The sequence below is a fragment of the Acomys russatus genome, chromosome 11 (genome assembly GCF_903995435.1).
Source record: "Acomys russatus chromosome 11, mAcoRus1.1, whole genome shotgun sequence".
NCBI classification, from domain to species: Eukaryota; Metazoa; Chordata; class Mammalia; order Rodentia; family Muridae; genus Acomys; species Acomys russatus.
Window position 1 is genome coordinate 11347304 of NC_067147.1, and position 15054 is coordinate 11362357.

General features: G+C 48.4%; 1 protein-coding gene across 1 annotated transcript in view; it reads left to right on the forward strand.

The window, feature by feature from the left end:
- Window positions 1–1365: 1365 nt before the first annotated feature.
- The window catches only part of Cul9 (cullin 9), a 39059-nt gene continuing 25370 nt past the window's right edge, over window positions 1366–15054 (forward strand). The window contains 8 exon segments of the mRNA XM_051152879.1: window positions 1366–2099; window positions 2802–2956; window positions 4467–4967; window positions 5983–6106; window positions 6198–6391; window positions 6618–7020; window positions 7791–7983; window positions 12292–12499. Of these exon segments, the coding sequence (XP_051008836.1) occupies window positions 1505–2099; window positions 2802–2956; window positions 4467–4967; window positions 5983–6106; window positions 6198–6391; window positions 6618–7020; window positions 7791–7983; window positions 12292–12499 (2373 nt within the window). The 5' untranslated portion in view covers window positions 1366–1504.

The window sequence follows — 15054 nt, forward strand, 5'->3', positions numbered from 1 at the left end:
AATAGTCTTTCTTATTGATGCCTGCAAGCAACTGTCCCCATCCAAGAATAGTATTAGGTTATGTTGTAATACATTGTTTACTGAGCAGTTTATTTGCTTGAGGATGTTCAGTTTTGGTTTCTCTTTCTTTCTTTTTGTTTTGTTTTTTTTTTCTTAAGACAGTCTCTCTGTGTAGTTGAGGTTGGCCTGGAACTTCCTGTGTAGCACAGCCTAGCCTTGGAATTTGTGATTCTTTTTACCTCAGATTCCTGAATATCAAGATTATAGACAGGCAAGTGCCAGCACACCAGGCTTAAATTCATAGCCTTTATGAAAGAGATTTATGAACCGGGTGTGGTGGCACACATCTTTAATCCCAGCACTCGGGAGGTAGAGGCAGGTGGATCGCTGTGAATTCTACTAAGGGAGTCCAAGACAGCCAAGGCTGCACAGAGAAACCCTGTCTCAGGAAAGAAACCAACCAACCAACCAAACAAACAAACAAACAAACCCGCCCCCCCCCCAAAAAAAAAAGAGAGAGAGAGAGAGAGAAAGAAAAAAAGAAAAGTAAAGAAAAAAGAAAGATATTTGTGGGACTGGGGATGTAGGCCCAGTGCTCGCCTAGCATCCACGAAGCCTTGGATTCCCTCCCCGCCACCCACATAGTGCAGGCGTCCATCCATCTGGAACTCCAGTTCCACGACATCTAAGGCCTTCTTATGGCTCCAAGGGCATCAGGCATGCGAGCGGTTCACAGACAAGCGCACAGGCAACAAATATAATTTTGGTTTTTCCAGATAGGGTTTCGCTGTGTAGCCTTGGCTGGCCTGGACTTGCTTTGTAGACCAGGCTGGCCTCGAACTCCCAGAGATTTGCCTGCCTCTGCCCCTCCAAGTTCTAGGATTACAGGTGTATGCCTCCTTGCCCAGCTTTTATGTATATGTGTGTATGTATGTGTGTGTGTCTATATATATATATGTATAAAAGATTTATTTTTATATGCATGAGTGTTTTCCCTGCGTGTATGTATATGCAAAACCCTTGGAGGCCAGAAGAGGGCGTCGGAACCTTGGAATTGGAGTTATAGATGGTCTTGAGCTGCCATGTGGGTGCTGGGTACTGACCCTGGGTCCTCTTGTTGAGCAGCAAATGCTCCTAACTCCCGAGCCATCTCATTAGCAGTCCTCCACCCCCACCCCAGTGCTAGGGGCTAAACTCAGGGCCTCTCACACACTAGAGAAGTACATTGCTTTTGAGTTCTAGCCCTACCGGAAATGTTTTTATGTTGTCTCCTTGCTCTTTTCACTCCATTCTTCTCTCCTATAGTACATACCTTATATAACCATAACTACTTGTTTATTCTGGCCTACTCTCTGTCTTTTCTGCTTATGCTCTAAATTGTATCACACAGCCCACCCATCACCACCTACCTCATTTATGCTGCAAGATACTATCACATTCTGTGTAGTCATTTCCTCTTTCACAAACTGCCTGCCTTTCTCCTTGTGTATCCTAGAAGAGCAGGATGGTAGGAGAGCGATGTGCAGGGGACCTTGTGGTGCCCTTGGGGCCCCGGCTGCAGGCATACCCTGAGGAACTCATTCGGCAGAGGCCTGGGCATGATGGACATCCTGAATACCTGATCCGATGGAGTGTCCACAAGTGTGGGGAAGAGAGCAAAGTGGGCATAGAGGAAGACAAGACGGAGCACCTCCTCATGTGGCTGTCAGCTCCAGAGGTCTATGCCAACTGCCCCATGCTATTACGGGAGCGAACACTAGCTAAAGGGCCTCAGTATGAACCTGCTGGAGAGTTGGGAAGCTTCCCTCGAGACCCAGGCGGCCTGGATGAATTGGCGATGGCAGAGATGGAGGCCGATGTGCGGGCACTGGTGTGCAGGGCTGCCAGGCAGCTGGCAGAAGGTGGGACGTCAAGCCTGACGGCTGCCGTGCTTCACACCATCCATGTGCTCAGTGCCTACGCCAGCATCGGGCCTCTCACCGGAGTCTTCAGGGAGACGGGAGCCCTTGATTTGCTTATGCAAATGCTGTGCAACCCTGAGCCTCAGATCCGCAGGAGTGCAGGCAAGATGCTGCAGGCGCTGGCAGCCCATGATGCTGGTAAGAGATCGGGGGTGGTGGGTTGGGGGGAAGCACTAGAGAGAATGGGGCCACAAGGAATAAGAAAAGAGCAGAGAATTGCCAACCATTACTTAACAGGAACAACTCATGGTAAAAGAACCAGAGATGCTGAGTGATTAATGGTACACACAGGACAAAAGAGCACAGGGTTTATCCCTCAGAGAATAAAGCAGGCATATTTGCATCTGTCAAATATTTGAGATGTATATCTGTTGGTTGTGAAATTAGTATGCAGAGGGTTACAGCCAACTTTAAAAGCAAATTAAAATATCCGTACACAGTTGGGCATAGCAGTGTATGCTTGTAATCCCAGCCCTCAGGAGGCAGAGACAGGTAGAGCTCTGTGAGTTCAAGGCCAGCCTGGTCTACATGAGATCTAGGACAACCAGAGCCATACAGTGAGACCCTGTCTTGAGAAAGCAAACAAAACAAACAAATACTATATATATCTCAGTGCATAGAACTTAGTAATTGTAACTATGGCCACACGATGTTATGTTTCAGCTCTGGGTGTGTATGTATTTGTGCTAGGCTACATGTAAAGTTTATTTCTTGCTTTGGGTCTCAGTCCCAGAGAAGATTAAAAGCTGTGTGTGACTCAGGACTGTGGGTTAGCAGCTGAGAAGCCTAGAGAAGGTTCTGGGAACTGAGGAAAAGATGGGACCTGGATATGGCTTTCAGGGAGTCGGGCTCACGTCCTCCTGTCGCTGAGCCAGCAAGACGGCATCGAGCAGCACATGGACTTTGATGGTCGATGCACCTTACTGGAGCTGTTCGCAGAGACCACGTCCACGGAGGAGCACTGCATGGCCTTTGAGGGCGCCCATCTTCCTCAGGTACCACAGCAGCAGCTGTACAGGAGCACTGCTGGCTACGTAGCACAATGTCTCAAGCTAGAATTCAGGGCTGTGGGGAAGCACCTGAGCAGCCTGGAGACCCAAAGTAAAGGCTCATTGTAGCCGATTTTTTGCTACCTTGTGGGTTCCTTTTTCTTCTCTTCTCCCTGAGCTAGAGAGGAGGGACACAAGGACAGAAGGGAAAGGGGGAACAGTTATCATTAGACGACTTCCTTCTGATTTGGGGCATCGAGTTCCTCGGGCAGGTTTGATCTTTAATCTCAGGACGTCTAATTTCTTCTTCTTCTTCTTCTTCTTCTTCTTCTTCTTCTTCTTCTTCTTCTTCTTCTTCTTCTTCTCTCTTTCTCTCTCTCTCTCTCTCTCTCTCTGATGATCTTTTTATTTATTTATTTTATGTATATGAGTGTTCTATCTGCATATACACCTGCATGTCACAAGAGGGCATTAGATCACATTACGGATGGTTGTAAGCCACCATTTGGTTGTTGGGAATTGAACTCAGGACCTCTGGAAGAGCAGCTGAGCCATCTATCTCTCCAGCCCCTTGATGACCCCTCATTTTTTTTTTTTTTTAATGTGCATTGGTGTTTTGCCTGCATGTATATCTGTGTGAGCATGTCAGATCCCCTGGAACTGGAGTCACAGACAGGTGTGAGCTGCCATGTGGTTGCTGGGAATTGAACCTGGGTCCTCTGGAAGAGCAGCCTGTGCTCTTAACCTCTGAGCCATCTCTCCAGACCCCTTGGGGGTCTTGTTTTTTGTTTTTTTGTTCCCCTCACCTGATGCAACTACTTGACACACAGCATCCAATCATCAACCAACCAACAGCAACAACAACAGCAACAACAACAACAGCAACTCCACTTCTTGGGACCCCTAGCATTTATATACCCTCTGAAAAGTTCTCAGAATTCCAAAAGTTACAAACTTGCAGAAACAGTCTACAGCTGGCAAAATCATAGTCACCTGCTCAGCCTCTTATTCCCACATCTGGGATTAAAACAAAAATATATTTCCATAATATTTCTGTGTGTTTTTTAAAGAAACCAAAATTACAAAATTCTCACTATACTTCATGACCCCATCTCAACATCTTCCATTTAGAGTTTCTTTTTTCTTTTTCTTTTTTTTTTTTTTTTCTTTCTTTTTCCTTTTTGGTTTTTTTTTTTTTTTTTTTTTTTTTTTTTTTTGAGACAGGGTTTCTCTGTGTTAGCCTTGGCTGTCCTGGACTCCCTTTGTAGACCAGGCTGGTCTCAAACTCACAGCGATCCACCTGCCTCTGCCTCCCTGAGTGCTGGGATAAAGGTGTGAGCCACCACACATGGCTCATATTTAAAAAAAAAAAAAAAATCCTTTCTGTTTCTTAGACAGCTCTGATAAATACAGGCCTAGGAGCGAGGTCCTCACATTTGTCTATAGAGGAAGACACTGAGGGGCAGAGGACAGAGCCAGGCGGAGAGGGACTTAACCTAAGGCTTGTATCTTCCAGATCCCCGGCAAGCTGCTGTTCTCCCTGGTGAAGCGCTACCTTTGTGTCACTTCTCTGCTGGACCAGCTGGACAACAGTCCAGAGCCGGGGCCTGAGGAGCAAAGCTCTCCAAGTCTCACGAAGGAAAAGAGCCGGGGACACCGGGAGCTGGAGTTCAGCATGGCAGTGGGCAACCTCATTTCAGAGCTAGTGCGGAGCATGGGCTGGGTCCGGAACCTCAGTGAACAGGGCTCTTTACCGCCTCGGCCAGCCCGGTCCATCTTTCAGCCCTGCATTTCAGGCCCTCCCCTGTTACCGCCCACCATCGTCACTCTTCCCAAGAAGCCAGGGCGGGCTTTCCGCCACCGCTCAGAATTTTCCAGCCGGAGTGGTTATGGTGAATATGTTCAGCAGACAGTGCAGCCCGGCATGCGAGTTCGGCTCCTGGATGATTACGAGGAGATCAGTGCTGGGGACGAGGGCGAGTTCCAGCAGAGCAACAGTGGCGTGCCCCCTGTGCAGGTGGGGTCAGCCAGTGGGGGAACACTAAAGATTCATTCTGTGGTGGCGGTGGGGTAGCTAGGAGGTTCTGATATGCCACCCAAGGAGAAAACCCCCCAGGGGTGCCCTGAGGATGTAACTCGGGTGATAGAAAGCTTGCCTAGCATATATGATGGCCTGGGTTTGACCTGCAGCATCACAGAAAACTGGGTACAGAAAGCTGTTACAAGTTTGCAGTCTCAGCACTGGACAGGTAGAGGCAGGAGGATTGGAAGTTCACAGTCATCCTTGGCTACATAGCAAGCTTGAGTCTAGCCTTGGATACATGAGACTTTGTTTCATTAACAGAAAGAAAGAAAGGAGAGCCAGACATAGTGGCATAGCTTTAAGCCTAGCACTCAAGAGGGAGAAGCTGGCGGATCTCTGTGGCTCTGAGGCCAATCTGGTCTACATGGGATGTCCAGCCAGAGATGCACAATCATCATCATCATCATCTTCCAGTATAGTGATGATGATGATGATGATGATGAAGAAAGAAAGAAGCTGGCTGTGGTGGCGCACACCTTTAACCCCAGCACTCGGAAGGCAGAGACAGGCAGATCTGTGTGAGTTCCAGGCCAGCCTGTTCTACAAAGTGAGTCCAGGACAGCCAGGACTACAAGAGAAACCCTGTCTCAAAAAACCAAAAAGAAAAAAAAAAACCTCAGTTGTGGAGTGGTTATTAAAAAGAATCAATACATGAGAAGGTTCAAATTTAGACGTCAGAGAAAATTTGGTGGGGTAGGTGGGCTGTGAGGTCATGAGGACTGGTACCCAGGAGGCACGAGTGATGCACCGAGATCCCTCCATTGCTGTCAGCAGAAGATGCTGTGTTGTGTGCGAGTAGAGACCATGCAGGTGGGAAGGAAGGCACGGCCTCTCACTCCCCGTATTGGCAGGAAGCCTTTAGCTCTATTGAGATCTGTCAAGGCCTAGCCAGTTGTGGTCAGGCCTAGAGCTCAGGGGGCTGCGTCCTCTCTCCTCTTCTGGCCACCAGGTCTTCTGGCAGTCAACTGGCCGCACCTACTGGGTACACTGGCACATGCTGGAGATCCTGGGGCCTGGGGATTCAGCTTCAGTAGCTGCTGAGAAGAGAGCAGGGCCAACCGTCCTAGACACAGGTGAGCCCGAGCGAGGCCGTGGATAGCATGTTTCCGAGTGGAGGCTGCTCCCGAGGGTTCAGAAACTGACATATCGCTACATCCTCAGCAGCGGTTCCCTCCTGGGACTGGAAGCCCGCGTATGGCCTCTACTCGCTGCCGTACCTCCAGCCTGAGCCCCTGAAGAATGAGGAGGCAGGGCACCTGACGCAGGCAGAGTGGTGGGAGCTGCTTTTCTTCATCAAGAAGTTGGACTTGTGTGAGCAGCAGCCAATTTTGCAGAATCTACGTGAGAAACTGGATAAGGTAGCAGAGGCCTGCGCTGTCTGGGCTGAGCATGCGTGCTCCAGGGGAAGGTCTAACTGTGGGATGTCACTTAGAAGGAGGAGCTAGTGGCTGAAGTCTTTGGAGGAGGCATGCTTTGAGGGTCTAGTAGGAAGAAGATAGGAGCAGAAGGCAGGGGTGACTCTTCCATGACTGTTTCTAGGAGCTTTGTGTCTGTCCCTGAAAAGGATACTCTTTGTATTGACAGGCCGCGGGTGAGAAGGCCCTGGGTGAGATCTCTGTGCCTACAGAGATGGCTGAGGGTGTCCTGCAGGTCCTCAGTAACCGCTTGGAGGGCAGCAACCTCTGTGACCTGCTCAGCTCCCACATCTACACCAAGTATGGCCTCCTACCTGAGGAACTTTGCAGCTTGCCCTCATCACGAAGTCACTCCAGTACCCCAGAGGCAGAGGAGGAGCTAAAGTCAGCTGCCAGCTTCTCAGAGGAAGAAGAGCCCTACAAGGCAAAGGCTGTACCTCCAAAGGCAGAGGCAGAGCCTGGTGGTGCAAAGGCGGAGTCCCCCAAAGCACAGAGTGATTCCCAGCTGTTTAATCAGCTTCTGGTGACAGAGGGGATGGCCCTGCCCCCTGAAACACAGGAGGCAGCTTCTGGTAAGTTGGGTTCTGGGAGGGAAGTGATGTTTTGGAACCAGTAGGTCGGATGGCTAGGAGGAGTGTGTGTGGGGGGGTGCTGCTGCCGAGCTTAGGGCCAAATGAATGGGGGGAGCAAAGGAACTAGAGGCTCCCAGACTGCCCAGAAGATCTCGTCCCAACAAGGGACCGGGCAGGTTGGCACCACTAAAAAAGCACGGGTGAGAGGAACACCCCTGAAGTTGCATTGAGTGGTGAGGTCTGGTGAGGTTGGTAAGGCTGTCTCCCTACCTCGACAATAGGGAACAGAAAGGAGAGGTAGGCCCCCAAAACTCCCATCAGGACTGAGTAAGTAGCCTCGGTGTCTAGGAGGAAGGAGATGGGTCACCCTGATACCAAAATGACTACCCAGGGCTCCCTGTGCGAGATGGCAGTGGTCAGGCCAGGGGAGCCCTGGTCATGTGTGGCCAGGCCTAGGAGATTGGCTGCAGGGCCCAGTAGGAGTGGGCAGAGTGAAGGGGAAACCATGGAGGAAGGGCCCTTCGTAGGAGAAAGCCTTGAAAGCACCCGAGTGTCTCTCCCTGTGAGCTTGACTGTATCTGACTGATAGCCACACTTTCTTCAGCCTTATGGAAGAGTCTGTTTCACAGATATTTCCGTCTTGAGTGTGTAAATGCTGAGCTACAGTAGTGAATACCGTTGCTAGATAACATGACTGGGCTTGACTTTTACAAACTTGCAGCTTAAAGGAACAGCTGTTATAGCCACTGCCTTTCCCTCACTAATTACAGAAATGGCCAGAGCCTTGCGGGGTCCTGGTCCACGCAGCTCCCTGGATCAGCATGTGGCAGCGGTCCTGGCCACTGTGCAGATCTCCAGCCTGGACACAAGCCTGCAGCTCTCGGGCCTCAGCGCCCTCTCCCAGGCTGTGGAGGAAGTCACTGAGCGGGACCACCCTCTGGTCCGTCCTGACAGACCGTTGAGGTTAGCATATTGCAGAGGGAAGAGTTTGGGTTGAAACTGCAACCAGTAAGGATGGCGAAAGGAGGGAAAGAGCAATGGGATCAAGAACTAGAAAGGTTGCGGGTGGAGGGAAGAGGGAGGCGGGCAGAGGAGCAGGGGGGCAGGAGGCTGGCTGATGCAGTGCTCTTTGAGCACTCCTGAGAATTCTCGTGCATGGCTTCACTAAGTCTGTCTACCGCCACAGAAACAATGATGCCATTAATCCAGTATTATTAGTAATGTTAGCATTATAGCTTGCATGAGAAAACTGAGGATTTTAGTAATTTGCTCAGAGCTCTACAGATAGCAGAGCCAGGACCCAAATCTAGTTCCTTTTGGCTCTAGTGCTTTTTCTTTAAAATATTTTTTAAAGCCAGTGTGGCGGTGCATGCCTAATCCTAGCCCTCAGGAGGATCATGGGCTGCACAGACCTTGTCTAAATTTTTTTCACCTCTTTTTCTTCTGTCCTTACTTCTTTCTATTTTTAAACGTTTATGTTTTCTTTATTATACATGCATGATATCATTTTTAAAACAGCTGCTTTTATAAAGAATATTGGATGAGCCAGGTGGTGGCCTTTAATCCCAGCACTTGGGAGGCAGAGGCAGGCAGATCGCTGTGAGTTCGAGGCCAGCCAGGTCTACAAAGTGAGTCCAGGCCAGCCAGGGCTACACAGAGAAACCCTGTCTCGAAAAACCAAAAATAAAAATAAATAAAAAATAAATAAATAAAAAGTAAAAGCCTCACTGGGGTGGTTCATACGTGTCTATAATCGCATAATGCAGAAGTCTGAAGCAAATTTGAGGTCAGTCTGGAAAGAAAGAAAATAAATTAGAGTGGGTTAGCTAGAAAGAGAAAGGAGCAGAGGGAGGCAGCCCTATACGCTCTAAAAGGGCCTACAATCCTGGATCAAAGCTTGGGAGGCAGAGGCAGGCGGATCGCTGTGAGTTCAAGTCCAGCCTGGTCTCTGGTCTACAAAGCGAGTTCAGGATAGTCAAGGCTACATAGAGAAATCCTGTCTTGGAAAAACAAACAAACAACAACAACAAAAAAAAAAAGGAAAAAAAATCTGAGACCCTTTCTATTGCTGCTGTTGGATGTAACACTCAGAGCACTGATGGACTGAATGCGTAATTGATGTGGAGGGACGAGAGAGATGGCTCAGTGGTTAGGAGCCCTTGGCTGTAGTTGCAGAGAACCTGAGTTTCATTCCCAGCACCCATGTGAGGCAGCTCACCAACACCGGTCACTACGGTGTCAGAGGATCTGGTGCCCTTTTCTGGCCTCCAAAGTTGCTTGCACCTTACATGTATCTATCTACAGACAAGAGACACATTATAACATTTATAGTATTATAGAAACCTGAGCCGGGGGTGGTGGCGCACGCCTTTAATCCCAGCACTTGGGAGACAGAGGCAGGCAGATCGCTGTGAATTTGAGGCCAGCCTGGTCTACAAAGTGAGTCCAGGACAGCCAAGGCTACACAGAGAAACCCTGTCTTGAAAAACAAAACAAAACCAACCAAACAAACAAACAAAAAACCTGATGCAGGCCTGGCATGGTGTCACACACCTTTAATCCCAGCACTGAGGAGGCAGAGGCAGGAGGATCTCTGTGAATTTGAGGCCAGCCTGGTCTATTGAGTAAACTCTAGCACAGCCAGTGCTATTATGCTGAGAAACCCTATTTTCAAAAAAATTTTTAAAGTGTTATTATTTGGGTGGAAATGGCATGTAATATGTGTTTTAGCATCTAGGGTCACACTCTTTTGTGGCGTTTCTGTGTTCCCACTCAGTGTCTCTTAGGGGACTTTTCGATGTCAGTCTTCACAGAGCTGTGTACTATTTTCACCGATGTGTGGAACTGTTATATGCTGCGGCCCAGTTCAAGTACACTGCTCTCTTGTCTCCATTTCCCTTACCTTGACCAGCACAGCACTGCTTTTTAATGGATCAGATTGACACATTGATAAAGGTGTGTGTGTGTGTGTGTGTGTGTGTGTGTGTGTGTGCGCGTGCGTGTGGGTGCACATGTGTTGTGGCATGTATGTGGAGGCCAAAGGAAGACTTGAGCAAGCTGGTTCTTCGTTTTCCACCATGTGTCTTCTGGGTATCAAATGTAGGTCATTGGGCTTGGTAGCAGGTGTCTTTTTGGAGTTGTTTCAAGAGACAGGGTTTCTCTGTGCATCCTTGGCTGTCGTAGACTCACTTATGTAGACCAGCCTGGCCTCAAACTCACAGTGATCTGCCTGCTTCTGCCTCCTGAGTGCTGGGATTAAAGGCATGTGCCACGACGCCCAGCGGTAGCAGGTTCTTTATACACAGGGCCTGTCTGTGTTAATTTCTTAGTCCTGATGATGTTACGCACATTTGTATGTATTTGTCATGTTTCTGCTTTCATAAATATCTTTTTTTCCCACTTTCATTGAGCTATTTCCTTTTTTTCTTATAGATTTAAAGGCATTATTACATTATTTTGATATCTGTGTTCAAAACATTTTGTTTGTGTATTTTTTATTTATTTATTTATTTATTTATTATATATTCAGTACTCTGCCCGCATGTGGTGCCTGCACACCAGAAGAGGTCAGCAGATCTTCCCACAGATGGTTGTGAGCCACCATGTGGTTGCTGGGAATTAAACTCAGGACCTTTGGAAGAACAGCCAGTGCTCTTAACCTCTGAGCCATCTCTCCAGCCCATTGTCTGTGTATTTTTTAAAAATCACATTCACTTTTTGTGTTCATTTTTGTGATCACAAGAGAATAAACACTTGGTGTAAATAGAGGCAGTGGAGACGCCATTACTCTCAGCACTGGAGGCAAAGTTTTTAGGTTTCTATAGTTTTCAACTTCTTATAGCTTCTAAAATTTTCTGTCTGTCCTATTAAGAAAGTCCATTCTTGGGCTGGCGAGGTGGCTCAGCAGTTTAATATACACTGCTCTAGTGGGGACGCCATTTAATCCACAGCACCCACAGCAGGATGCTCACACCGTCCTGTAAACTCCAGCTCCAGGGCATTTAATGCCCTCTCCTGGCCTTTGTACACAGACACAAAAATAAAAATAAAATCTTTAAAAAAAAGAGTCCATCTATTGCAGGGTTAGAAAATGTATAGCTTTTTGGCGTGTTTGTACACTTGTGTGTGGGGTTGTGCGCAAGGAGGCTGTGCACTGGGCGAATGTTGGCCGTCTTCCTCAACCTCTTTTTGTCTTATCTTTTGAGACAGAGCCTCTCACTGAATCCAGAGCTCTCCGATCTGGCTAGGCCTGCTGAGCAGCCCCCAGCCCCAGGGCCCTCCCGCCTCTGCCTCCCAGGTTCCCAGCTTTCTCATGAGGGCTCTGGAGACCTAGAGTCAAGTCTTGATGTCTGTAGAGCAGGCGCTTCACCACTGAGCCACCCTGCTCCTGGAAAACTGTTGTTTTTTCTGAAAACACCATATATATATATATATATATATATATATATATATATATATATATATATATACACACACACACACACACACACACACACACACACACACACACACACACATATTCAAATTTGACTGGAAATTTATTTTTGTAAATGTAACCTCTACTGTTTTTCAAGTGGACAGCAAGATGTCTCTCTTTGATGTTGGGGGCTGAACCAAGGCTTCACACACGCCAAGCACGTGCTCTCTCTGAGCTACAGCGCTCAGAGGATGGGCTCGCTGTTTGTTTGGAGGATTTTATTTTATGTCACTTTTTGGCTTTTTAACTTTTGGAGGCAGGGTGCCACACAGGGTTTAAGGATGCCTTTGAATTCTTGGCAGTTCTCCTGTCTCCCCCTCCCAAATGCGGGGCTTACAGCATGAGCCACCATTCCCAGATCCACTATCCGTTTTCAGTGGTCCACCCTTGCTCACTGCATGAGATCCACCCTGACTTCTTTTGTCCTTTCCTCGTCTCTTAGGCTCCCCTGTATTTGTCTCAGACTTTCAGCTATACACTTTTGGTGATATTTGGCTAACTAGGAGCAAAGCTAGCATTATCTTTTCTAGACATTGCTTGACTGTTCTTACATACTGACCCCTCTTCCTGAATCTGCCTGCTGTTTTCTCTTCCATATTACAGGAAGCATGAGGCAGTTAGACTGTGAAAGGGAGGGGTCAGGAGTGAGACTAAAGCCAGGAGCACAGGCTGGGGAAGGAGAGCACCCTGGATCTTGATGGATGGAGGCAGTCAGGGAGTTAGTTGGCATCATGTCTGGAAGGTTAGGCAAGCTTCCTTGGGCTGTGGCGTCCCAGTGTTTTTTCTCTTCTCAGAGAGAAGCTAGTGAAGACGCTGGTGGAATTGCTCACTAACCAGGTGGGAGAGAAGATGGTGGTGGTGCTGGCCCTGCGTCTCCTGTATCTGCTCACGACCAAGCATAAGTGGGGTCCACTCTTTGCCAGGGAGGGTGGCATCTACGCTGTGCTGATTTGCATGCAGGAATATAAGACATCTGTTTTGGTGCAGCAGGCGGGACTGGCGGTGAGTGTACCAGGTGGGTGGGGCATAGTGATGAGTAACAGGTAAGTAGGATGACCTCTGACCTTGAAGAGCTACTATATGTATTCAGACCAAGTTGTGGATATTGATGTGGAAAGACACAGATAGCTTTAAGAATGTGATCTGGGGCGCGGGGGCAGCAGGGTGGCACACACACCTTTAGTCCCAGCACTTTGGGGGCAGAGTAGGTGGATCTCTGTGAGTTTGAGGCCAGCCTGGTCTACAAAGAGAGTCCAGGACAGCCAGGGCCCTGTCTCAAAAAAAAAAAAAAAAAGTGATGTGGGTGGTGTTGGAACTTGAGTGCACGGCTGGAGGAAAATAGAATGGTACTCAGGAGCTAGTGAGCAGTTCAGTGGGTAAAGGTGCTTGCTTCCAAGCCTGGAATCCACATGGTGAAAGGAGAGGTTTGACCCTTGAAAGTTGTCCTTTTATCTCCACACCCCTCTCCACAAACAAATAAGTTAGAAAGAAAGGGAGTTACTATCTTAGTTAGGGTTCTGTTGATGTGAAGGGACACCGTGAGCACAATAACTCTCAATATTTTCCTTTGAAAACACTGAATTGGGCCTGGCTTACCGTTTCAAAGATTTAGTACATTATCATCATGGCGGGAAGCATGGCAGTGCACAAGCGGGCTGTGGTGCTGGAGCGCAGGCACAGGAGACTGTGTGCGACAGTGGGCGGAGCTTGAACATAAGACCTCAAAGCCTGCCCCAACAGTGACACACTTCCTCTAACAGGGCCACACCCACTCCAACAGGGCCACGCCTCCTAATCATGCCACTCACATTCATTAGCCTGTGGGGGCTGTTCAGATTCAAACCGCCACGGATACTGGGTTAAAATGAAATGGCAGGGTGCATAAGGCGGCTGCTAACTGGGAGCATATTACATGAACAGGCAGCTTGAGGAGAAGGCAGGAGTTTAGTTTTTAGGTCTGTTGAGCGTCCCTCACTTGAAAGCACAGGTAGGTATAGGCCAAAGACTAACACCCTAGATGTGGCAGACTTGTTTTTTTTTTTTTTTTTTTTTTTTTTTACACTGAGTGATCCCCATGCTCAGCAATAATCCCTCACTGGATCTGAGTACAGCAAAGTCAACACTGCCATTGCTCTGCCACTTTGGTGAGACAGCAGGGAAGGAGAGCATGCCAAAGACTGGTCTCCTAAGCACTCATGACAGAGTGCTTTCTGCCAGCGTGGGGTGGGCATTTGGCTGTATATAGCCCCGTGTCCCTGAAGGGGACAAGTAAGCCTCATCCAGAGTGGACAAACCCAGGAGGGCCAGGGCACGGTCCTTTATGGGGTCACTTGGGCTCTGCTCCTTTCAGGAGTAGCTAGACGTTGTCTAGGCCACCAATATGCAAAAATATTTTCCGATGCTCTCAAATTGCGTGACCAGAAAATACAGCATCTATCCTAAAATTGCAATCTTGCTCAGAACAGACTTCACTGTGTCTTATTTCTAGCTTGAAGTCTATAGAATGCAGCTACTTGGGGTAGACTGGGGTAATCAAAGGAGAAAGCCGTGCTTGGAGGGTCTGGGTCTCCTGAACTGTCCCAAATGTTGCTTGTAGAACAGTCTGTTCCCTGGGCTTTTCTTTCAGAGAGATAGCCCTTACAGTAGAGACACCCACCTCCAAGGTGTAATGTTTGTTGTTCATTTTTTGCCTCTGTAATACCAGCAAATAAGACTCCACATCACAGCCAGGCACAATGGCGCATGCCTTTAATTCCAGCACTTAGGAGGCAGAGGCAGGCGGATTGCTCTGAGTTTGAGGCCAGCCTGGTCTACAGAGGGAGTCCAGCCAACGCTACACAGAGATACCCAGTCTTGAAAATCCCTAAAAATAAAATTCCAATTATAAGTACATTTCCTGTAATTCTGACTGCTGTGCTACTGAGACAGTTTAACAGAAGGGCTACATAGACACTGGCCAAGGCTAGGGGATGTAGGGATGTAGTTTGGAAGTATTGGTGTCCACGGGAGGAGATGAGGTTGCCTAGGAAGGGAGGTGAGACAGGAGCCAAAGGACTGTACTTGAGGACCAGGCAGAGAAATATGGGAAGTGGGAGGAGTGCCAGGATGCTAGTGCACTAGGGCTCAGGAGCGGCGGCTGTGCAAAGGAAGGAGTGGTCAAGTAAGGTGGGGGTGACTTCAAGGAAGGCCTCAGAAAATAGCTGCAGGGTGTGAGAGGGCAGTAGCCTTCATCAAGATGCGGAAAGGGTGGCATGCTCACTCGGGAGCCTTGGTGTTGGGAGCGTAGGGGCAGGGAGAGAGAAGCAGCCTGTAGGGCCTGCCCTCTTCGCAGTTATTGTCTGTGCGTCCTCCTCTTTGCTTCCTTTCTTTTTTTTTTTTTTTTTTAATTTATTTATTTATTATTTATTTATACAGTAATCTGCCCACATGTGTGCCAGAAGAGGGCACCAGATCTCATTATAGATGGTTGTGAGCCACCATGTGGTTGCTGGGAATTGAACTCAGGACCTCTGGAAGAGCAGTCAGTGCTCTCAACCTCTGAGCCATCTCTCCAGCCC